Source organism: Epinephelus fuscoguttatus, linkage group LG19 (genome assembly GCF_011397635.1).
Source record: "Epinephelus fuscoguttatus linkage group LG19, E.fuscoguttatus.final_Chr_v1".
In the NCBI taxonomy this organism is placed as follows: Eukaryota; Metazoa; Chordata; class Actinopteri; order Perciformes; family Serranidae; genus Epinephelus; species Epinephelus fuscoguttatus.
In genome coordinates this window covers 12,899,235-12,924,936 of record NC_064770.1, presented here as the reverse complement: position 1 = coordinate 12,924,936, position 25,702 = coordinate 12,899,235, and the positions used below count along the sequence as shown (strand labels likewise).

General features: G+C 42.5%; 1 protein-coding gene across 3 annotated transcripts; it reads left to right on the top strand.

The window, feature by feature from the left end:
• Positions 1-1,086: 1,086 nt before the first annotated feature.
• On the top strand, positions 1,087-24,744 carry setd1a (SET domain containing 1A, histone lysine methyltransferase). 3 transcript variants are annotated; one of them, XM_049561950.1, is made up of 21 exons: positions 1,087-1,119; positions 2,642-2,786; positions 3,292-3,390; positions 3,489-3,759; positions 4,288-4,424; positions 4,634-4,890; positions 5,260-6,976; positions 7,995-8,984; positions 10,037-10,204; positions 10,516-10,600; positions 10,691-10,833; positions 10,994-11,027; positions 11,174-11,366; positions 11,519-11,562; positions 11,767-13,070; positions 14,206-14,554; positions 14,749-14,930; positions 19,633-19,743; positions 21,951-22,070; positions 22,331-22,468; positions 22,620-24,744. In XM_049561950.1, exons 2-21 carry the CDS (start codon positions 2,649-2,651, stop codon positions 22,791-22,793), a joined length of 6,654 nt encoding a protein of 2,217 aa, XP_049417907.1. In that variant the 5' UTR covers positions 1,087-1,119; positions 2,642-2,648; the 3' UTR covers positions 22,794-24,744. The 3 variants fall into 3 exon arrangements, with proteins under 3 accessions (XP_049417907.1, XP_049417909.1, XP_049417906.1); XM_049561952.1 differs by lacking the exon at positions 1,087-1,119 and adding an exon at positions 1,133-1,459 and having other exon boundaries at positions 4,634-4,845; XM_049561949.1 differs by lacking the exon at positions 1,087-1,119 and adding an exon at positions 1,133-1,459.
• Positions 24,745-25,702: the final 958 nt, after the last annotated feature.

Sequence of the window (25,702 nt, the reverse complement as noted above, 5' to 3'; positions counted from 1 at the left end):
AATCAACATCAGTTTAAGTGTACACTATATTGAGAGTATTTTTACTGCTTTACCTTTTTGTTAGACAGCGATTTCCAACGGGTAACCGAAGGCATTGTATCACTTTCTATAAAGTCAGGCTCCACTGAAAAAAACTGCTGCTGCTCTACTGTTGCCTGGATCAGTTGTGTTTTTGTGTGTGTGTGTGTGTGTGTGTGTTGCTATGTGACTTTGGCATTTAAAGTGGTAAGTCTGAATTCACCAATGCAATTTAATAACACAAACTAAGTAACTGATGGAGCATGTGATAGACCAGCAGCTGCTGTGTTCAGTGAGCCAAAATTACTGTTTTTATCAATAGAGTCTGGTGGCTTTGAGAGCAAAGATGTGGAACTGAAGCTTTTAATGGCCTCCCAAGTGGAACAGATAGTTGCACTTAATTTGTCATGTCGATTTTTTTTTTAGGTGGGACTTTTTTTAGGTGGCTACAATGCGTTTTAACGCTGACCCCATCCACAATAGTACATTGCTTAGCTTCCGTGTTGGATTTCAGCCTGCTTCTCCAAACGAGGGGTGTACTGACCACCATGCATTGTAGGTAATACACTGATTATAGATGAGTAACTCATACAAGCCCACTTCAAAAAAACTGAACTATCCCTTTAACTTTAGTCAATGTGTGTGGTAATGATAATAATAATAATAATAATAATAATAATAATAACAAATGCTGCTTATTTAGTTATTTTATGTTGATAGGCCTACTTCATATACATATTGCTGATAATACATATTAAGTATTAGAACTGCACTCCTTGGTTCAGAAATGTGATCAAATGTTGGTGAATAATACTGAGTTGTCACCGATCAGCCATTAGGGGGCGCGTTGATCACTTTCTTGGGCTTGGGTTTGTATGAGCAGATTCGAACATAATTTTTCAACTGTAAATTTGACCGTGAATAAAATACAGTCGTTCATTCATATAAAATATTTTTTATTTTTCAATTATATCTACATTGTGTGTTAATGTAGTAGCTTCCGTATGTATTTTTTTCAAGTCACCGTGTTTGAAGAAAGTGCCGATCAGGAATGGAGAGCTGCATTCGCATACACTGATGGAGAACAGGCGAGGCTTTCAGGTTGGTTACGCGATGGCCGCTCTCTCAACAATATAGGGATTTTAAAGCGAAAACAATGGCTTCACCGCTCGGAGAGGCGTGTTGTTGTCTTGACTAACTACCGGAATGATAGCGGTATCGTTTTAGCTCGTCAGTATAGCTTTAGCGCCGGGTCGGAGGTGTCCCTTTTCTGTTGGGGGTTCAGTGTTTTTCTTGTTCGTCTCCCGGGCCTGGATGTAGCTGCCTACACTGTAGCGGCGGTTGCTACTTTCGGATGAGCGGGCAGTAGGTCTCGAAGAGGTGGGGTCTGAATTTAGGCGGACCAGGAGGTCAAAACCAGTCAGGAGAGCGTCTACGAGAGGTGCATAACATGAATGTGACTGATAAAATGTTATCGATGTGGGCGGAGGGGTAACAAGATCAGAGTTTGACTCCCAACTTGATGTTCTTGCTAGTTAGCATTAGCCAGCGGCAGCGTTAACGTTCACTTGCCCTAGCTAAAGCGAGAAGTAAAATAACATTACTGAACGTTATCTAATGCATGAGAAACCGGCTATGTTGCTCCTACAGAATACTTCGGCACCCGAATTAATATGCGTTTAATATGATTTCTCATTTGACGTTGGAAAACAGTTTCTTTGCATTTTGTTGGTGTAGCTAGCATGCTGCTAACTGAACTAACTGCTCAGTGACGTAACGCTGGTCATTGTTTTGACAGCACGCAGCATCTTAGTCGAGGCTGAGAACGTCCTTATTATTATCTTCTTTAATTTATTTTCTGCTTTGCTTTGAATATGACTGTTAACAGACAGTGATCAGAAAAGTTAATGTTTGGCTAACTGATGTGACGCAGCTCGGGGTCATCCCTATGTTCGCAGGGCCCTATGTTATGATCCCCAGATCCTATACATTCGAATTCCTAGTGATTTAAAAGGTATGCTGTTAAAATTATCATTGATATAAACTTGCACTTTAAGTGATTAGTAAGGGGTATCGTTTTGCTAATGAATGAGAGGGGATGGATGATCCAAGTGCAGTTTGAATGGTAGAAATGTTCAGCCACTGGAGATATCAAGGTCTTCTTTCAAGAGAACTGTTTCCTGCAGATCGAGGGCGTAGGTTTAACATCAGGCAGCTGTAAATGTAGGTGGGTGATTTAAACATATTGACCCAGGAAAACGTAGATTTAAAATTTGACTCGTGGAAAAACAATGTTGCAGAGAGCATAAACCCTAAGAAAATTCCTATCGGGTCATATTCAGAGAATATAAAGCTGGGGGAACATAGAACCCTGGGAACACAGACATGCTCCCTGCAACTCATCGTTCTGTTAGGTTACCATAAAGTGTACCCACTGCCAGCAGCCAAATATACTTTGGCTGTAATTACTGCAGCATTTCTCAGCGGTATATCTCTACTCCGCAGCTAATTTGTCAAAGCTTTGCTTCTCTGGTGGTTTTGGTGGTGGTGGCTCTGAAGTGCTCTTGTCCCAAAACAGTGGCTGCTGCAATGTCTGAAATCATGGTTGTCTTTTGACACACAGTTGTAGGATGGATCCAGACGGTGGGGCAGATTCACAAAAAGCTGTCAGTTTGCAGTGGAAGAGCTACAAACTTGTCCAGGATCCAGCCATTCGACGGGTTGCCCAGAAAATCTACAGATATGATGGAGTGCATTTCAGTGTGCCAGTGAGTTGATTTCCATGTTTTTATTCTATAATGGGTTTGCGTGTGTGCGCCTAAAATTTTATCTTTGAACTACGACCTGTATAAACTTGTTGGAATACAAAGTGGGGAAAGAGTGCCAGTACTTAAAGCACAAATAAACAAAACATAAACCATTAAAAATATCAGAAAGATGTAAAAACTGAATGTTCACAAAGCCAGAAATGTGAACAGGTTGTAAACATGTTAATGGTAAATGTCACAAATGTAAGCTGTCAACAGTAAGGTGCAGTTCAAAATATACAGGAAATGTGCCAAAAAGTGAACAGTTAATGGTAAGGGTCATAGAAAAAAAAAACAGATTGATGGTAGGGTGCAAATCCAAACAGAGCTGAACAGGGCAGAGCTTAAAGAAGGCTGGAGCCACGTCAGCATCCCATGCCTCTGCTGTCCTCTCTGTGTGAGGTAGATGAGTTGTAATGTTTGATTGCCACAGGAAGGAAGGAAAATCAAATCTTAATTTTTCCAGGACTCTGGATTTCCTCCTGTGGGTGAACTGCGGGATCCAAGACCCAGGAGACTATGGTCCAGGTACACAGAACTGTCCCTGCCAGTGCCGAAGTTTAAGGTGAGAATAGCTGGTCAACATTAACCTCACACATCCCGCCAGCTTCATGTATTAAAATGACAAGTTCTTGTCCCTGATTTTGCAACCTCTCTTCACAGCTTGATGAGTTCTATGTGGGTCCCATACCCCTCAAAGAGGTGACCTTTGCTAGACTCAATGACAACATCAAGGAGCCCTTCTTGGCAGAAATGTGTGCCAAGTTTGGTGAGGTTGAGGAGATGGAGATCCTGTTTCACCCCAAGACCAGGAAGCACTTGGGCCTAGCTAGAGTGTTGTTTACCAGCACCAGAGGAGCCAAGGACACAGTCAAGCATCTGCACAATACTTCTGTCATGGGTAACATCATCCATGCTCAACTGGATATAAAAGGTAAGCTGCATCACCTAATCTGAGGCATTTTAAAGTAGGAGCTGGCTGTAAAATACAAGTTATCACAGTTATGATTCAGACAAGTTTGGGGGGATTTATTTTTACAATTGAAAAGTCTAGGAATTTTTTATCATGTACATGGATCTGTATACACAGTTTTTTACACAGTAATACACAGAGGGAAATACAATTATGAGGTAGACCTTATGAGAAAATACTGAAAATATTGTTGGAATTCCAAAATTTGCATTTTTTATCCAAGTCTGACCAAAAGTGAGTCACTTGTTCCTTGCTCCACCTCCCCAACTTCCCTTCCAAACGTTAACAGAATTTGGTTAACAAGCTTTTAAGTAGTCCTTATCACCAACAAAAAAACATACATTAGTTGTTGTTTTTTTTGGCGGAAACAGTTAAACCGAATGGAGTTTGTCTTGAAAACCTCATTAGAAGTAGATACTGTTTATATCTTCAATGAGCTCATTTCACAACCTGTGTTTATTGTTCTACGGCTTTTGTTTTTTTACCCAGGCCAGCAGAGGCAGAAGTATTATGACCTGATAGTAAACGGGTCCTACACTCCTCAGACTGTGCCCCTGGGAGGCAAGGCTTTGACAGACAGGCTCCAGCCTCAGGCCCCAGCACAGCCACAACCACAGCCTGACACGGTATTGCCACAGCATAAATGTCACTTCACTTCGTTAATGATCATTCAAAGTCGATATGGATATTAAATATTAAGAAAACGTTGAGTGTTTTAAGCAGCATGAATACTAGTCTTTACCTGCACCCATTCTCAATCAAATGAAGCATATTATAGAATGAACAACAGATACTTTCTTAATTTCTAAACTCTAATAGATTTTTTTCTGCACAGTCATCTGAAATCAGGCGGAGGCTCTCCAGTGAGCTTGCGGTTTTGGCAGCGGGGGTCCAGGCCCTCACATCAGGAAACGTCACCCCATGCTCTGGGGATGCTGGGTACAGTGATCAGCGTCTGGACACGCCCCCTTCCTCCATGTCAGGCCCCTTCACACCAGGCTCCTCTGCTTCATCTCAGGGGGGTGGAGGAACACCTTACAGCTCCAGGTCTGGGACTCCTTTCTCACAAGACTCGGGCTACACAGGTGGCAGGTTAGTTATTGATATTGGACACATAGAGAGTTTCATGTCAACATTTTACCAGTGCCTTAGTGCTGTCGTTATCATTCAGGTCTTTTAGTCAAAGCTGAGACACTCAACATCTTCATCCATACATCATGAAATCATAGTCTGAGACCTCAAGAAATCAGTTCATGAATCATTAGCTATAAGTCTTCATATCTTATTTGTGTATTTTTACACAACTCTCATAATTCTTTGGTTTTGTTCAAATAAAATTAGTCTCAGCTCACACAGCAGTTTAGGAGAGTAGGTGACAGTAGTCTGTAGTTGCCTGTTTGTGAATGTCAATCACGCTTAGGATGTAAAATAATAATTAAAAATCTTATTTGTGTCTTGCAGGCATACTGGCTACAACACTGGCACTTTGGGCAGCGGCTACCCTCCCCAGGACATGCTACCATCCTCCTCCTCGTCTTCTGCAGTCTCATCTACTGTTGGAGGATACAAAGTGGCTCGCTACTCTGAGGATGCACAGGAACCTTCAATGTATCATCGAGGTCGCCCTATGTACCCCCCAACCTCATCATACCGTCCCAATGAGCCGCCATGCTACCCCCCTTACCCTAGTGTTGGAGGGCCTGGACCACACATGGCTCACCACTCCTCAATGCCTCCGCCACCTCTTGCCGCCCAATATGATCAGCCCCCAATGTCAGACCGCGACCGAGACAGAGACTCGGGGCGCTATGCGGCAGCAGGGATTGGCTCCAGAAGGTCATCTTACCACCACCAGCAAGACACAAACTCTTCCACAAAGTACCATTCCCATCACTCCCATCACCACTCAGAGCGCAGGGATGACAGGGGTTACCGGCGCGACAGCCTGGGCTCCCGACCAGGTGAGCACAGCCACCAGAGACACCGTAACCACCACCATTCTCACAACCATCATGGCAGCAGCAGCCGCAGACGGAGCAGCCATGACCGGGACAGGGATCGAGACAGAGATCGAGACAGAGACCGAGATAGAGACAGGGACAGAGACAGTGACTACTCCAACAGCTCTGACCCCAGATACAATTCCAACTCCTACCGCTCTTCCTCCAACAGCATGTCTCCTCCTCCCTCTTCTTACTCTGCATACTCTTCCTCCAAAGAGCCTGCCCCAGCCCCTCCTCAGGGATTGGACACTCCCACCCGTCTCGGTGGCACAGGCCTCACAGAGAGGGGCTCCCTGCCTTCTATAGGTGCTGACAAAGACTACCATCCTGGTCACCACAGTGCTCTGCCTCCACCTCCCCCACCGCCGCCACCTCCCCTCCCGCCAGCCTCAGTCATTGCAGCAGCTGTAGCTGAAACACTGGGAACACTGGATTTCAACCAGGATAGTCCGGCCCGTGAAGAGCAGTGGACAAAGCCCAAACGCCGTCCCAGCACCCCACCCGCACCGCCGAAGACTCCCCCGCCTTCCTCCCCACCCCACCCCTCCATTGCTTCCTCCTCTACCTCCCCTTCCTCTACCTCCCTCCCCCACCATCTTCCCTCTTCCTCTACCTCCCCACCGCCCCCTCAACGTGACTCCTCCTCCCCAGAACCAGATTCCACCAATGAGAGTTTACCGTTTGTCTACCACAGCAGCAGCCTCGACTCTCGTATTGAGATGCTCCTAAAGGAACAGAAGGCTAAGTTTTCTTTCCTTGCCTCTGATGAAGAAGATGAGGACGATAGGAAAGAGGACAAGCAGAGGGGCTTACGTGGGGATGGAGGAGAGCGAAGAGGCGGATCAGGCGATGTAACTGGGGAGCACACAAGTGGTAATCAGGTGGGAGACAATGGGGAGAAGGACCACAGGAGGAAAGGGGAAAGAGACAGAGATGGTCACAGGGGAAGGAAACGGGGCAAGGGGGGAGAAGGTAGGAAGAGTCCCACTGTGCTTACAGCAACCATACCATCCTCTTCCACCTACTCCTCTCACATCCTGCCCCCAGAGGAACCCCAGCCTCAGGTGGGCCTCACTGGGACTGGAGCTTTGCAGGAGGAATCCTCACAGGCTGGATCTGCTGATACACAGAACAGGACAGGAGCACACACGCCACCTTACAATGGACAGAGTCAGGTAAGATCGGTCGTCCCTAAGGAAGCTTTTGGCCTCAGACTGTTGGGTCTCAACTAGGGTCGCAAATTGTAATCAATCATTGGTGACATCAACAATTAAAAGCATTAAAATTTTGCTATATCAACCAATACCAAATGCATTTTTTCCTCAATCAAAGCTCACTGCAATAGATTACATATTCTCTGGCAGCACTACATAGCCATGAAACATAGAGAGATGTAGAGACCTAGACATACAAAACATAATGCTTTGCTTTGCCCTCTTCATTTTCCAGTGTTGCCGCTGCACTTTTCTTCCAAACCCTGAGATGGCTGCCTTGTCATAAAGTAGTTATATTGCGCTCTTTGTTTGCTAATGCTAGTCATTAAAACATCCTTTCGAAATACACCATCCTGCTGAAAGCTGGCATGTACAAGGAGACTACACAATGTTTAAATTTCAGAATCAAATTTTTATTTGATGAAGTTCATTTCATGTTTGATCAAATGCTCAGCGACCAATTAATCGTTTGTTGAATATTGAAATTTATTCATTGTCTGAGCTGCATTTTGTTCTGACAAATAAAAGCTGCATGGTCCTCATGCTTGTAGGCATGTTATTTTTTGTAGTGGGGCTGTAATTGGATGGGGTGTACAGCAGATTGTTTTGGAAAGAGCAACCCAATGATAAACTGTTTTTGTCAATAGAAAGATTTTTTTTATTATTATTAAACGTGCATACCCACAAAAGTATATGTACATAAAAGTCTGAAAACAAAAAAAAGTTTTGTGCAAAGAAAGAAACAGACAGGATAGAAGAAATAACATCAGTGCACAACAAAAATGTAAAGATTCAGGGGATCCTGGGTACAAACTAAGCATAACCTTCGTTGTAATTTTTGTAATTTTTCTGTTATTTGCTTTTGTGGCTATAATACTTTCACAGTACACTTCCTGATTCTATGATTTTAAGTTATTTTGAGAGCCCCTCTTTTAAAAGCGTTGATGGTGCTTAAACACTTAATGTCTGTTTCTTTCAGTCCTCGCCTCATTCCTCAGGAGAGGACATGGAGATCTCAGATGAGGAGGAGGAGACCACCATAACAACAGTGACCACCCACCAACCCTCGGTCACCTCAGGTTCCTCACCCTCTTCATCCCAGGCTGCCATGCCTTCACAAACAACAGACCCCTCATCTTCGCCCCCACCCATCTCTGACTCTGCACAGCACTTTGGCAGCTCCATGCACCCTCCCATACCTTCCTACCCTCCTCATTTGCCTCCTCCACCTCCCCCAGGTTACTCCCTCCAGCCCCCACCTCCCCCGGGGATCCCTCCCTTGCCCCACATGGAGCTGCACCCAGAATATCCTCCCCCCATGCCCCATCACATGTACGACTATGCCACATCCATGGAGCTGATGAACCAGTACAGCGGTGGAGCCCCTATGTCTTTCCAAATGCAGACCCACATGCTAAGTCGCCTACACCAGCTGCGCTTGTCGTCATCCAACGGCACCCCAGGGCCAGGTGAGGCAGCCACTGCAGACTACACCTCCTACCATCTCCACTCTATGCCGCCACCCCACACACACCACCCCTACATGGACCAAGAGGGGAGCGGGGCAGGCGCTCATTATGACCAGGACCACCGCTACATGCCCCCTCACATGCCCTACCCCTACGCAGACCCCCACAGCACTCAGATACCACCCCCTCCACACCATGGCATCCCACCTCCTCACACTGGCTGGGCACCACACGTCTTACCACCACATTACCCCTCTTACATGCCCCCACCTGGTTATGGCACTATGCTGCCTGGGGAGGGACACCAGTACAGGGCTCCAGGAGAAGAGATGCCCATTTTGGCTGAAAATCCACATGAAGCCACGGTGCAGATGGTCCTGGCCACTCTGATCCAGGAAATGAAAAACATCATGCAGCGGGACCTGAACCGAAAAATGGTGGAGAACGTTGCATTTGCAACTTTTGACGAGTGGTGGGAAAGGAAAGAGACCAAGGCCAAGGTAAGGAAGAATCGGTTCTGCTGTGGTCTGGTTTTAACCTTGCTTTATTTTTCCTTTTGTAAAGGTAAGAATTATTGCTTTATTCACCTGTTTGTTCATGTTTTGGGGTTTCTTTTATTAAACTCAGACAAAATCTGTTCAAACAATGTCCTTTACTTCAAGCTGATAATGTTTAGATTAAAAACTACTGTCAGTATTTATATGCGCTGATGCCACAAATTTTGCTTTCTCCATTTTTCAGTTTAAAGGTCCAGTGTGTAAGATTTAGGAGGCTATATTGGCAGAAATGGAATTTAAATGGAGTATATTCTTGCTGTATAATCACCATGTTTCTACAGTAGCCCAGAATGGACAAATCAGTCATTAGATTAGCTCTATATAGGGTCATTCGCCTATGCATTTAGGCCATGGTATTTAGAAGCCCCTCCACAACAAGAGACATTGATAAACACCAATTTTTTAACCTGAAACTGCCTTATTCAGTGTTTTTACTGGTTTAAATCACTGGGTCCATTTGTTTTGGAGAGGAGGAGACTGCAGATAATTCATGGTAAAAAACCTCCTGAATGTCTGGATCAGAAGTAAGGTGAGCACACATTTATTGATCAGAAAATAAAGGGGGGCTGACATAGCAGGTGCTGGGTGAGGAGGCCACATGCGACATGCTAAACAGTGTAGAAGAAACACTGATTTGAAATGTGAAATGCCTTCATCTAGTGTTTTTACTGGTTTGAATCACCTGGTCTGTTTGTTTTGGAGAGGAAGAGACCTCTGCCGATAATTTGGCTCCCAATAGAAACCTTCTGCACAATGAACACTGAAGGAATTCTAACTGGGAGAAGTTTCAGCTGGTTGCAATCTGCCAACCAGCTGAAAACCTGATAACCTTACAGGATCTCATTAGCAAGGGGACGTTTTGCTTTCCAAAGCTGTCCCTGGTTTTACCATTTGATGGCAGCTTGAATTTCCCTTACCACATTGGCCAGGGAGCACTGTCATACTGTGAAACTGGAATAAATACAAATTGTCCTGTGAATGTTTTCCTACTCTAGCCTTTCCAGACAATGGTTAGAGGAGTGTCTAGTTTACGAGATGATGAGAAGAAAGAGGAAAAGGTCAACCGTCCTCGAGAGCCTCTCATGTCTCTTGTGGATTGGGCAAAGAGCGGTGGCATGGAGGGGTTGTCTCTCCGAGGAGCCCTACGACTGCCTTCCTTCAAGGTAAAAAGAACTACACTGTGGCAGATCTTAGTATCTCCATGTTTGACAGCTCCTACAGATACACCTTTTTTTACATTCACCAAGCAGTGTATCATCATCATTGCATGCCCTCAGTTTTGAGCTGTTGTTTTTTTATTTACATTTTAAAAGAGGGCATTCCCTCCACAGTACAGGCCTCGAATTAGAGTTGTACACACTTCAGGTCTATTCTTATATAGACATAGAACATAAATATGTTGATTTTGTTAAATTATGGTATTTGCTGTGTTGCATTGACTTCTAAAAAATATTGTTGGTGTCCAATTGTTCAGGTGAAGAGGAAAGAACCTCAGGAGCTTGAAGAAGGGGACATGAAAAGGCCGCGACCCTCTACCCCACCAGACGAGGATGACGAAGGTTTGCTGAGAAGATGTTGAACATTTTAAAAGACAGGTCGGTTTAAAAAGCCTGCTGAATATAATTCTTAAACTGGTGTCTTGTTTACAGCCGCTGAGGGGAGAATGCCAGAGGCAAACAGACATGGAGCTGAAAGGGACAACAAGAGGAGGAAAAAGAAGCCAAGAAATCGTAAACCCTGGGAGCTTGACAGTGAGGGAGAGGAAACATCTGATGGCTCCTCGACTGAAAAGGTTTGTTTGTTTGTTTGTTTGAGGAAGGAGAGAGCAAGATTTCTCATTTGTTTTGTGTGAAGTTTGATATGAATCTTGTTCTCACTCTTTTTGATTGCTAGATGGCAGCATTTCACTCTGATCTTTTAGTGTTTTAACCTCAACCTTTTTTTACTTGCAGGAGGATGAAGAGGAAAGTGAAAAGGAGTCTGATGGTAAATCACAACCCATATTTTTAATGTGTTTTCTTTCAGTTAAAGCATTAATTCTAACAAATATATTATTATTTAAAATTTAAATTAATTAATTAAGTTATTATAACAAATATCTTTTTTTTTCTTTCTTTTTTTTTTTTTTTCAGATGACGCCCTTAGTGCTGATAGCGATGATGAAAGCCTCTCTTCATCCTCTGAGGGCTCTTCTTCTTCAGCCTCCTCATCCTCATCTTCCTCTGAAGATGAGGATGAAGAGGAAGGAGAGAGGGCTGAGAGCGAAGGGCCAGACACCATGGATGAGTCAACCATGGACAGCACAACTGAGAAAGAGGACGGCAGGTATGAAGTTTGAAATTCTGTTTTCACTATTTAATCTTTGTGCATTGCTGACATCTGTCCTCGGAAATATATGTCGCCAGCTTTATTTAAATGAATGTCATTTTCATCATGTGTTATTGCCGGCTCCAATTTTATTTTTTCTTGTGTTCCAGGGAAAATAATGCAGCTGCTGTTTCAAAGACAGAGGTCAAAACAGGTTAGTCAGAAGTCCTGATCAACATCATTAACAAACACAAATCAACAAATGCAAATATAAAAATCATCAGCATCAACCACTGAGGTTAACCATTATAGGAAGATCAGAGGGGAAACCTAAAATAGTGCAACAATTGGAAAAACTATATAAAGTGTGTTGTGTTTAGTTCAGATCAGTCTTTTAAAAACTCTCATTTCCTCTCAGGTGAAGCCAAGGACAGCAAGGCAGATACAACAGCAGCACCTAACAAGCGCCCTCCATCGCCCCCATACCCGCGTCCATCGTCCCCTGTTGTCCTTGTGCCCCCTCTCAAGAAGCGCAGGAAGACCGTCTCGTTCTCCACAGTCGAGAACGACAGCAAAACACAGCTCCCTACTGGACCGTTATCTCCATCTCCCTCACAACTGTCAGGTGAATCTCCCCTCCTCTCCCCCAGCAGGCCCCCAGACTCTCCCGTCACTGCTTCCCCATCCCCCACGGCTCGTCCTACTCAGGGCATCCAACTGCTCCCCTTTGCCTCCAAACCAGGGGAAGGCAATGCCCTCATCGTGCCCCCATCTGGGCGGACACCAGACTCCGATGAGTCCAAAAAGGGACCACCTGTTTCTCCTCAGATCACCCCTGTCAAATCCCCCGGAAAGCGGGGTGCAGGCAAAGAGTCCCCCAAATCTCCAGTCCCTCCTGTTATGGTGTGCCGCACTGTGCAAAACCTGCCATTGGACCATGCCTCTATGTGCAGGATGGCCTTCGAGGAGGCTCCTCCGCCACCTCCCGTCAACAAACGGTCCAGAGGCAGGCCTCGGACAACCAGCTTCTCTGCGTCTTCCTGTCATTCCCTCAGAGAGGAAGACGAGGATGAAGAAGAAAGTGAGCAGAGGCTGAGACTTAGAGAGCAGCTGGGGGCATCAAGCCTCTTGCAGCTGGCCTCGGCGTCAACCACTGACCTGTCTGTGTTGGCTGACGTAGCCCTGAAAATGGACCCTGATGCAGGGGACTCAGAGGAGACAGAGACATCTGATGAGGCAGAGGAGCAGAAGATGGAAGAGGATCTCTTCTCCCCAGAGTCACTGGCTCTGGTTTTGAGCCCAGAGGGTGTAATTGTCCTTATGGAGCACAACTACTGCAAACCCCCAGTTCTCCCAATACCATCCGGTACCAAAAGGACTTCCTCCAAACAAGACTCCTCTGTTTTGCTCCCAGCAGACCTCAACACTATTTCTGGGGTGCTTGAAGCACCAGAGGAGGTTATTGGAGAGGCGCTACCATCCAGAGGAGATACAGGAGAGTACTTATCTTCAATGGGAGTGCTTTGTGAGTCTGAGGACGTTGGCCAGGCTGCAGCTCTACCTCCATCGTCAAAGAAGAAGATCATGGTCAGCAAAGGTCTCGAACTTGAAAACGACAAGAACAAAAAGAGGAGAAGAAAAGACAAAGAAAACCTTGAGATTCTTCCCGCAAAGAAAGAGAAGGAGCAGCCGGGCAAGAAACAGAGGAAGCGGAAACTAGAGGTGCGTAGGACTTCTGCTTTGTTCCTGTAAACGTTTGTGAATGCCTTAACCATAAATAGTGTGTCATAGGTAACAGGCTGTCACAATGTGTCTGACGCAGAAAACATGACTCATTGTCGGTCTAAGTGTAGGTTTCTGTAATGGTGGCACATTATTTTTTAGTAATGTCATCACGTTCCTAAGGAAACGACATGACTGGCTTAATTTTTATCCTGCGTCTCGTCCACTTACAAAATCTGCGGAAAATATGAAAGTGGGCCTAATACAAACACACTGCACAACTACAGTATATGTAGATATAATAAAAAAGTAAAAACATTGTTTTGTATACTGGCATGACCAGATTCATATCGCCATCATTGTATTGTGGTAGATTCTGGCCCATGGATGTTTTAGGAGGAGCAGGCCGAGGTACAGATCTCTGCTCCTCTCTACAATAACTAATCACAGTCACTGCGTCAGCACAGAGCAACTGGCTCTGCCTCAGTGTTTTAGTTAAATTTGTTCAGTCTATGTTTATCAAACTTGCTAGTGTCACCATCATGCTCGGCCACCAGCAAAAACCACATGTTTAGGCTGCGACGGATGTGAAGTGCATTTTTCCTCATACATGCCAGGCTGAATGTAACTGATTCAGATGTTTGATTTTGACTAGAAAAACACTCAGAAGGACTGGAAAACAAGCATACAGGATAATATCTATTGGTGTCATCTTCTGAATAAGTTAGAGAGATTGTAAGGGATCTTTTCTCTTTTAATCAGTTAAGTTAAGGTGATAGCCTACCTCACTGAATGTCTGGTAGAACAGCACTTGTGCTTGTTTCTATGAAAATTAATTTTGTATTTCAGGAAAAAATGTAATGATCCTGCATATATACATACATTTTGGTAAGTTAAAGCAAGGTACTGACTGAAACTGTTCTATAAATATGTGACCATGTCCATGTGACTTAATGTGCACAAGATGTGAAGGTATAAACATTAAACAAACTAACGAAAAGGCTACAATGGATGACAAATTTCACTTGAACCTAGACAATGGAAACTGAAGTGTATGTCTGAACACAGACTCAGTGCTTGTCCATAGTTGTGGTCACTCACAGTTCATTTGTACTAATATTCTTCTTCTGTGTAGGACTCTGAGGAAGATGTGGACGTGGAGGAGCTCGAGTCTGGGGAGCTATCCAGCTCAGACACAGAGGATGAGATGGTTGAAGACGTGAGGAAGAGCGAGCGCCTCTTTCTGCAGGAGGCAGGGATAACATCGTCCCAGCGCTGGCCAAAACCTGCCCCAGCACCCGAGCCACCAGCCATGAAGTTTGACACCCGCAGTGAGTTTGAGCAGATGACCATCCTGTATGACATCTGGAACTCCGGATTGGACGGTGAAGACTTGAATCTGCTGAAGAAGACTTATGAGAAGCTGCTACAGGACGACCACAGCTCTGACTGGCTCAATGATACACACTGGGTCAACCACACAAATATCCTTATCAACACAGACCTCTGCATTAATTATGTGTGTGTGATCACCAAATTAACCCCAGTTCCCAATGTCCAAACAATCTGTGGCTGTTTTGAATCAATAAGTAGCCCACATTTTTTACTGGGTCAAATATGTTATGTCTTCATATCATTGTGTGCTTTTGTGCTATTGTCCTTGACCTTTGAGCTGCACTAACCAATTTGCCAAACCCTCGGCGTAAGAAGAAGAATGCAGGTGGACAGCTTCGTGAGCATGTGACGGGTTGTGCCAGGAGTGAGGGCTACTACGCCATCAGCCGCAAGGAGAAGGATGTCTATCTGGACCTGGACCTGCCCGAGCAGGTCATACGGGAGGTGGAGAATGTCGACACCTCAGTAAGCATTCTTCCAATTTTATTATGTGACTCTGTAGTCCTTTCATCCCTGCAGTATCCTTAAGGTTTTTTTTTCTTTACCGCCACTCTGTTCAAAGAATCTGTTTAACAGCGATGTACTTGAATCTGTGGTTCTCCAATGATTTTGCCAATTGATTTTAAGAAAAAATAGCCTGTTTAGGTCTGTTCTATCATTATCAAACTAACAATTAAGAAACTAAATATTGAAGATACAATAGATGGCTTTTAAAACAATGAAAGAATAGTCTTAGCTGTAAAGAAACACTTATTGCTCTATTTTTGAATTTGGTCAGTCTAGTGCTGTCATGATACTAGATTTTCTAACTTTTGACAAATATCTATATTCAAAACTGTTTTGATACCACAGGGAAACATTGACATTGAGGGCATACAATTAAAAAACTGTATTTAAATATAAATATAACATGGCTATAACATGACAACGACAACGATTCCTTTCAGGGTTAGGACCGTTAACTGCTGGACTCTAATAAACATTAACAATAGTTAAAACTGTATACATGAATTAAAACAATATTTTTCCCGTGGTAGTGCACAATGTGTTGTCACACATCAGAAAGGTTACAAAGTGCAAGTGAAATATAAAACCTGGCCGCAAAAGCCAACATGAAACTGGAGCAAATGAAACGAGTGACAAGAAGTGAGTACGAGTGAGTGGGAAACGGGACTATCCGTGCTCTGGAGTGGTGTGTGTGTGGGTGTGTGTGTGTCAACTCACTCTTGGAGATTGGAGAGAGCGAGAAACTAGTATAAATAGTGTTGATACTGAGAAAAATGAGATCAGAATCAGAATTGTCATGTCTTAGTTAATGTTTATTCACCATTCATTTTTTATAATGTTGGTTATTAAAATAAAACCCACTGAATACAATTTGCAGCAAGTTTTAAAATGTTTGATAGTTGCTATGGAAGTAAGGGTGGGGGTCTGATTGTGTGGAAATTCAAAGTGCTCTAAAAAATCCAAATGTGGTTGCAGATGACAATGCTGCGGAAAGGATCATATATTCCAGCTCTGTGCTGGCTCAGTAAACAAACTCCAGGGGATCCATTCATTGCTGTATATGCTATGGTTATTATAGATGGTTATTGTGACACTTTGGAATTAAATAGGGGCTAGGATAAAGAGAGGATTTCAAACAGATTGAATTGATGGACTTGTGGAACTGTGATAAAGCTTTTCCAAATAGCTGATGAGCACAAAGCTTCATAACTTTACCATGTGTGTTGTGAAGTCTAGAGGTTTTGGACAATTTGTTAATATAGATAATACAGTAACTTATGGTTGAACACAGCAAATTTCATAATTACCTTAAAGATTAGTCTTACAGAATCACATATTAGCAATTTTCTGAAGTGGAGCCTGAATTCAGACTGCCTCAGCAGCGATGGTCAGGAATTTGATTGCTGTGCAACACCTTAATGCTGTTTTTGAGATCGTTTAAATCTACAGTAGGATATACAGTTTGTTAGTTAAACCAGCAGTACACTATCTAAGGTTATTTTCTTTTATTTAAAGTATTTAGAAAAGCTAAAATACTATCTTGTATTAATCAAGGGTAAGGTTTTTTGTTTTGTTTTGTTTTGTTTTTAAAAAAAGCTTAATTAAACGTTAATTATAGCCTCAGATTAAATTCTGTTTTTGTGAAGCCCTTAGTGCTGCATTTCTGCAAGGAAGTTAATTAAAGCACTTTAATTAGAAAATAAAATGTGACGTTATTGGAAATCAAAGGTTAAAACCCTGTTTGACAGGGTGCTGACAGATTTCTCAAGCGCTCTAAAAAAAACACCATTTGAAAAACACTATTTGAAGAACACTGTGGTCATGATTTACCAGAGAGGTCATGCTCACAAAAATCAATATTGCCAAACGGCACCTTTAAAGGGATAGTGCACCAAAAGCGGAGATCCCAGGGGAGGGGGAGTAGCAACACAACTCCGCTTAATGGAGGCTTACGGTGCCAAGGGATGTGAGAGCTCTAAAACTTCACCTGAACCTCCCTCGGCATATGGGTGAGTAGATAATGGGTGAGTAGATAATGGGTGAATTTTCATTTTTGGGTGCACTATCCCTTTAAAAACAATTTTTTAAAGGTGTGAATTTATTCAGAAGCATAGAAGATTAGATTCAAGATTCTTATTTGAATCAATATTTTCACCCATCTGTAGTTGTCTGTTACAACCACAGTAATGCTCAAACCTTCCAGAACTTCACACCAGTCACTCCTGCCAGTGGATTTATTTTACATCCTTCCCAAATTTGGTCACTTTCGTGTGTTTTGCTATTTTTAAGCATGTAGTTCCTTGTGGTTTCTCTAAGAAAATATCTGCTCCCCTTGTATAATTTGGTGGAAATGAGGTGTACTGGGTCACATCAGGGGTTATAGCTTCCATACAACACCAGCTTGTTGTTAGGGAAAGTAGGAGCATTTTAGTGTTCGTGTGGTTTTCACTGGAAAATGGGCTTAAAGTAGTGTTGTGTTTCTGAGCAACACTTGGATTCCCCAGTTATGTGTTTTCCATTCTGGTTTTGTGCTGTGCTTCACCGGTACTAAGGAGAAAAACAAGTTTCTTGATATTCAGGGCACACACAATTTAAATTTTTATTGTGGCTTATTGTTTTGATGTAGACTCAGTGTTTTAAAGGTACAATATCACTGACTCAGCATAAAATAAGATGTAACTGAACACAACAGCAAACAGCATCTTTGATGTCCTGATCAAAGTAACCGAGCACCTGTCCCAGGTGCACAGTGATGTGGTTTGGTGTGACTGTGGAGGAGTTCAGTGGAAATGTTTTCATAACACAGACTGATCATGTTCTTCAGAAAAGGCTATTTACGTTGACCATAATGAATTGTTAATGACACCATCCTTCAGTCAGTCAAGTTATTGTTTCAACACTTTGCGTAAGTAAAGCTGACTCAGCTATTGAAAAAGCTAAACACACAGCAAAGCAAAAACAGTGTTTATTGTGTTTGTGACCATGTTTAGTCAGCTGCACAGTTAATGGGAGTCATCTTTTTTTTGTCATTAGCAACATTGTTGTTTCTATACTTTTGGACAGCTCTACTAGTTTCAACTAAGCTCACCTTTTCGGACTTGCTACTAACCACTCGAAACATTGATGTTTTGAATAGATGGATGGTTTTAGCCATGTATACACAAAACGCAGACACACACTGTTGGTTTGTAATTAAATCTACACATTTAATCCGTATTTGGAAAAAAAGAACACAACTTATAAAGGTTTATAATGGTTATTGAGGATATATCTTTTCATTATTAGCAACAAGGCATGAGCTAGACAGACATATAAACACAGTGCAAAATACTCAAAACCGCTTCCGCGGTAGTTCCACTACTGTTGGTCACACCATGACAACACGTTGCCATGATCACACACACACTCACATGATATAAACAATACCAGCCGTCGTGTCATTGCAGCAGCTAGTAAATAGCAGGTTTAAGACAAAAGACAGAACTCCTTCGTTTTTTTAATATGTCCCTTGTCTAACAGAAGCTGTGTCATTTTTTCAGTTACTGCTGAAACATTTCATACTCATTCAATGTTCTTTGATGTAGGTTTGACATGTATCCTACAGTTGTGCTGCTGAGCAGTGTTAGCTTCAACTTTTGTTCCTCTTTATAGTTCTTACGCCTCTGTGCAATAGCTGTGGTCGAAGGCAATATCTGAAGAACACCTTGAAGGAATTTCTTCAGATTTGGCACAAATGTTCACTTAGACTCAAGGATGAACAAATTAGATTTTGATGGTCCAGAGTCAAAGGTCAAGGTCTCCATGACCTTGCATCCATCCCATTCTCGTAAACACGATATCTCATGAAAAGTTTGAGGGAATTTCTTTAAATTTGGCACAAACATTCACTTGGACCGAAGAATAAACTCACTGGAATTTGGTGGTTGAAGGTCAAAATATGTTTTTGGCCATAACTCAATCATTCTTATGTTAATTATGACAAAACTTCACAAAAAATGTCTATTAGGATAAAAAAAAAATTATCCAAAAGGTCAAAGGCCAACTTCACTGTGACATCTTAATATTCTGCATAAAACACTTTTCTGCTAAATACTCAACGTCATATCTCAGGAACAGAAGAGGAGACATATGGTCAGATACTGAATGGGTGACACTAGTCTTGGGTGCCCACCTTGAAACGATGCTGATTGTATAGATCTTCTGGTTGGCGGAACGCAGACGTGTGTGTAGCAGACATGTTTTCACAGACATGGAAGTAAACTGTAAGAGAAACTTGACTGGTGTGCAGAGGCATACAACTGCAGGGCAGTAATTATAGTTCATTTTGTTTTGAGTTGTCGGCTCTTTGTAGTCTTTTATTGACGTTTGTTCGTTTAAAGACAAATTTTGATAATGGCTGATATTGTGTATAAGAAACACAATTCAGAGGCTTCAGAATTGACATCCTGCATTTGCTGGTTGTCCAGTGCTTAATTACAGATTGTGCAATGATAAAACATACTTTGTAGAAGCAGAAGAAAATCTTGCCTCTATCTCTTCTGTTATCATTTACTCACAGCCTTATCTGCCTTCTCATTGATTTCCAGCTCAAGGCTATGTGATAAAGTGATACTGTGGCAACGACTCTTTACCTGTCTACTGTCTGACTATTTCCTTCCAGGGAGCCAACCGGATACTATCAGAGAGACGTTCAGAGCAGCGCCGCCTCCTCACCGTCATCGGTGCCACAGCTGTCATGGACTCTGACCTGCTCAAACTCAACCAGCTTAAGGTATGAACAGCTACAGTCATAGTGTCTCATATATCCACTGAGTCGCATTACAGTTATAAGGCATTGTTGTGCATTATGGTTTTTCATATAAAGTCCTTCCAGACAGAGTTTTGATAGTGTATTTGCTGGTATTCAAATTTCACAATACAGTTATCTTGATATAGAATATTATTTCAGTAATCCCAGAAATAAGATGAAATCATCATACTTCAGTGACTTTAAAACATCACCACACAATGCCTGGTGGTGATGGCAGAGATGTGTAGATACAAAATGAACATGATATCAGGGAGTGTGTCTTTTGTAGAGTACTTACAACATCCCATTAGGCGTGGCATCCCTTCCAGGCATTGGAGGCAAATACGTTGGGAATTTCAGTCTTCTAAAATGATCTGTCAAGTACTGCCTCTTAAAAAAGTACGATAGTGAGGCTCGATATCCTGTTCTATTCTGTAACTTAAGTCAACCTGGCTGTCATACAAACACACATTTGTTTGCTTTATTAATAACATCAATTTATTGCTTACTTAGTGTGTCATTCCCATTTCCCTCAACACGCGAGTGCTGAGCTGAATAGGCGTGAAAATGTAGATTCTTTGGACAACAGTAAGATTTTTACTGATATTACGAAGTCTGCCAAAATACAGTTTCAATTTGATTCAGTTCAGGGGCCTGCTACTGATTTGAGATTATTATTGTCATTTTCATGGCTGCTTGCCATCGTCTGCCTGATGCAATGCCTCAAGTGCTGTATAAAAGTTCAGGAAAGAGGTGTGCTTGGACGGAAATGGTGGCAGGCGTGCCACAGGAATTAAAAAAAAAAGATGATGATATGTATCGATGTTTTCACTTTTCGATGATCGTTCATCATTGAATTAATATAGCGATCCAGACTGATGTAACATATGTGCACTTTTTATAAGTGTATCAATTTGCTGTTAAAAGGCACAATTGCAAAGAAAAAAAAGGTGTGGTGGGAAAAAGCCTTTGCATTGTCGTCAGCAAGTTCAACCAAGGCAGCGGCCAATAACTCAAAGGTCACCCGCACACACATGCCAAGGCCTGGTGATAACTCGTGCGGACGGACAGGGAAAATCCTGAGGTTAAGATGCTGCCCTTTCATTTCTTTTAGTACCTTTTGCCTAACAGATTCGACCTTTTTCTGTACTGACTAAACATTCCTGTCTCCTCTAGCTGCCATGATACCATTCAGTTATCCACAACAAACCCACAGCGTGTAGAGCCACAGGAGTGCAACCAGCAGGCACTCACCCCCTTATATACAAGATTTCCCTCTGTGATAATATTATCACACAGAGGCACAAACCATCTTCGCTTTTCAGCACATTGCTCTGAGTATAACACCAAGAAAACACTGCAATGGAAAAACTGCTACCCTAACTTTGGTGACTTTTGACAACTTCAAAGCTATCTTACTTAAGCTGAAATTGCATATTTGTGTTTTACTCATGTAGTTTAAATGCCAGTTTGTTTACACATTAGAGCTATATGCCTTGACCAATAAAAGTTGGACCTGGGGCCTTCTGCAGTTCCTGTATTCAAAGTAAGGTCACTAACTTCACACACTCTTGAGTCATGGATGTATCAGTGATTGGCCTCCTCGCTAGGAAGGCGTTAATCCTTCACCGCCTGCCAGTTTCTCCTGCCTCCAGGGCTAAACATGTCACAGCTGACTCTGTTGAACACGCAGACAGGAAACAAGTTCATCAGCAACACCCCAAAGAAGGGTGGTGGTGGAGCGGTTTGGGTGGTGGCGGTTTTACTCTGGAACTGTGATAAATGCAGTGTCAATCTACTTACAAACCATGTCCACACCTAAAAGCCTACATACTTAAATCTATATTTGCTGCTTGTACATGTAAGGGCTGGAGTTTTCTAAAATCTCAACGCATATTCATCTGAGAGCCTGCATGCATTGTAATTTTCTTTTAAAAATCAAGTCTTTTGGGGCGTCGGTGGCTTAGTGGTAGAGCAGGCGCCCCATGTACAAGGCTGTGTGTGCCACAGCGGCCTGGGTTCGAGTCCAGCCTGTGGCCCTTTGCTGCATGTCATCCCCTCTCTCTCTCTCCCCCTTTCATACTTAACTGTCCTGTCCATTAAAGGCAATAAATGCCCAAAAAAACATCTTAAAAAAAAAAAAAAAATCAAGTCTTTTGATACAGTGACTCTTGTCTGTCCTTATGCAGTACCGCAAGAAGAGGCTTCGTTTTGGACGCAGTAGGATCCATGAGTGGGGCCTGTTCGCCATGGAGCCCATTGCTGCTGATGAGATGGTCATTGAGTATGTGGGACAAAACATCAGACAGGTACTGCCCCCAGTCTGTGTTGAGCGACTGATGATTTTAAAGCAGTATTTTTTAGACATACCATGCAGTTAGAATGTTGTCCAAACATTAACAGTCCTATGCAGTGATAATACAGTTCCAGTCACAAAATTCCATTATTTCTTCACCAGTGCACTCTAATATAAAGAACTGTGAATATGGCAGTAAATTAAATGTTAGATGCCTCTATACTGTGGTTGGTTCAGTGTTAACAGTAATCAAATATTTGTTTGTGCGTCCAGATGGTGGCTGACAATCGAGAGAAGCGGTACGCACAGCAGGGCATCGGGAGCAGCTACCTGTTCAGAGTGGACCACGACACAATTATAGATGCCACCAAGTGTGGTAACCTGGCGCGATTCATCAACCACTGCTGCACTGTGAGTCTAAACACCCTCAGTCACTTTCATTTCATATCTGACGTGTTTTAAATGTTGGTCATAGCTAACAGGCACTGACATATGACTGATTTTATCATAATTTATTTCTGGAGCTGCTCCTTATCAGTCTGTCATCATTTTGTTCTTCCAGCCAAATTGCTACGCCAAGGTTATCACCATAGAGTCCCAGAAAAAGATTGTGATCTACTCGAAACAGGCCATCGCCGTCAATGAAGAGATCACCTATGACTACAAATTCCCCTTGGAGGAGAACAAGATTCCTTGCCTGTGTGGAACAGAGAACTGCCGTGGAACACTAAACTAGTGGACACGCATCTCTTTCTCACTTGCCAACGGCCAGCCAGACCTGAACACCCGCCTGGTTCACCCTCCTCAGAGTGTACCTCAAAACAAAGCCACCTTCCTGATTCCCCACCCCCCGTCCTCACAATACCCAGGAAACAGAGACACACATTTGCACTTTTCATGCACACTTTTCATTCACTTGGCAGTCTCACAAGCCAGTGTGTGAGGGGTTTGTGTCACTTGGCATGTGAATACAATGAGGGGGGCCTCCGCTTCAGCATTAGCTCTCCTGTGGCAGTATTGTTGGACTCCATTTGGTTAAATGTTCTGATCAAGGGGTTCCATGAGGCCTGGCATGAAAAGTCCTTCTAGTACCATGCCAATATCCATTTAAAGGAAGGCAATAAAAACTAAAAAGAAACACCAGTATTTTATGTCTAAACAGCCCGGATCACTGTTCCCATGTCAAATCCCTCCCTGCACCCACCCATCCACTCAGATCCGCACACAGACGCACAGGAATATCCGACAAATTCAGGGTTTTTAAAAAGCGCTTGTTAAGGGCGTACTTTTAAGATGACAAAGTTCAATCAATTTGGTCTTCAGTTATGCAAGATTTCCAAGTGTGAAGATTGTTTTGAAGCTTTTTTTTATTTCATTTCATAGTATTATATAATAATATTACTATTGCTGTTATTAATGGTATTGTTATTTAGTTGCATTAGCTGTAAGTATCTTACAGTGAGCTTCAGTGTACCCACCCACTGTCCTTAGTGGCTTGTGATTCACCAGAACCATAAAACTGTCATTTCTCTCCTCCACTGTTTGTTACTCTCCTGATTCGCCACAACTTTCTGTCTGGATGAGAGTAAAGTCCTTTTGAGCTCTTGATTTTAACCCACCGTGAAAAATATGTCGGTTGTAGCTAAAAGTGTGTTTTATTTTTACATGGCTGCTGAATATTTGTCTGCAGGATCAGCACAACAGAGAATTGGCCTGTTTTTTTTTCTTTCTTCCCTGGAAGTTAAAGCTATGTTAACAAACAGTCTTTGAGGTTGACAAGTATTTGGTAGGATCTTTCTGTCTGTCTGTTTGTCTGTGTTTAGTTCTTTGGAAGCAAATGTTGGCAGTTCCTATCTCTACCGTTGGCAAAGGTTTTCTTTCTTAAGCTTTTAAAGCAAAGATTACCACCAAACTCACGCAGGTCCTAGTTAAAATGTGTAGTCAGTGATTAACTTTGTCAATCTGTGTGCTGCACATGATTTTAAAAGGCACATTTATTTGATGAGGTCAGGTCTCTTCAGAGGTTTAGTTTTGTAATGTTTCTTTTCCCCCCGTTTTGTGGGCCTTTCCAGAATGCACTAGTAGGCCTGTGTGTTTTATTTGAAAGCGTGGAGTTGTTGCCCCATACAAAACATCCCTCCCTTAAAAATTTGAATCAGCTTAATGCAAAGAGATGTCCTGCTTACGATCTGTCTGTAGATGGGTGGAAGGTATATATAGATAGGCCTCAGCAGGTTTGTGACACGCTTCAGATGGCAGGATGTACGTATATGGCCCTCGTGTTGTGTCTCTGTTTTTCATATGGCTATGGCCGTCCAAAGTTTATCTTTCATTTTGAACTCTTTCTATTTAGATTCCTCCCAAACAGGAAAATGTGTAAGATATTTCTTGTTGCAATGACAGCCTTTCAGTACAAACCAACCCTCTTTACTACAGGACAAAAAGATGAAAGGAAAAAAAAAAATTCAAAGAAGTACATGTAAATATTGTAGAGGTGTTTGTTTCTCGTAGAAACACACTGATTTCAAGCTGTAAATATGTCGTTCCTTTTCCTCTCTCCATGAGGAGGAAACATGTACATACCTTCCATTCATTTATTTTTTATTGGTTTTCCTTTTAATTTGATGATTATGTTAATATTATTTGCAATATTTCTCTTGTATTAATGCGTTGGACCCTTTATTAATGGTGCATTAAAATATTTTTTAAACAAATGAAACGTCATGTTTTTTCAATAACTTTGTGTCCTTCTACTGAGGTTCAGCAAGCGTGGGAGGATTATGTAGACATCAGTGTCTGAAGGAACCAGACAACTCAAGTATTTTTTACGTGCTAGATAGAAGGTACCTATAAATAACTAGCTGATAAAATGAAGTGTTCAACAGGAAGTTGCATGCATAGCAGAAACTACAAAGTCCCATTTCCTTCTTGACAGAGTTGAAATCAGCACCGACAGTGCACCTGCAACTGTGATATTTCCTGTTTAGAGAAATGAGAGAGGAAGTGCTGAAATCTGGCCGGCAGAGACTGGATTTCATAAGTCACCAGATGACGATAGGAAAAGGGAGATTTGGAAAGCTCACTGCACAAATGGTGACCCGAATTTTTAAAAAATCAAGCTGACGAACATCTGGCAAGCCCCTGCTCTGCTTAACACGTTATTCTGTTGAAATCAGCTGTAGTGGTATTGGTGGTATGAAGGTGCACTTTTTTACCAGAGCTGAACTGAGCTGACCTGAAAATAGCACTTCACCTTTTTCTACACCAAGTTTATTGGCTTTTATGTTCATTTTGAATAAACATAACAAACATTAACAAAGACTCTCCCTCCTGTCCCAAATAACACAACATTCTTGGTAAAAAGATTCCAAAACATATAACATTAAGTGTAAATATCAAATCACTATAAGAAGAGAGCAGGGGGAAAAAAACCCAGAACAACATGCACATACAGTTGCAAAAGGGGCCTGAAGCAAAATTTTGGGCACCCTGCATGGTCAGAGCTTGGTAGTGCCCCCTTTGGCAAGTATCACAGCTTCTAAATGCCTTTTGTAGCCAGCTAAGAGTCTTTCAGTTCTTGTTTGGGGAATTGTCACCAATCCTCCCTACCAAAAGTCTTCTAGTTCTGTGAGATTCTTGGGCCGT

Excerpts from the sequence above, each read along its gene's own strand:
- setd1a (XM_049561950.1), top strand. The coding sequence starts at position 2,649 with ATGGATCCAGACGGTGGGGCAGATTCACAAAAAGCTGTCAGTTTGCAG. Across the intron at positions 22,071-22,330 it reads TGGGACAAAACATCAGACAG|ATGGTGGCTGACAATCGAGA; the intron begins GTACTGCCCCCA and ends TTGTGCGTCCAG. Across the intron at positions 22,469-22,619 it reads TCATCAACCACTGCTGCACT|CCAAATTGCTACGCCAAGGT; the intron begins GTGAGTCTAAAC and ends TTGTTCTTCCAG.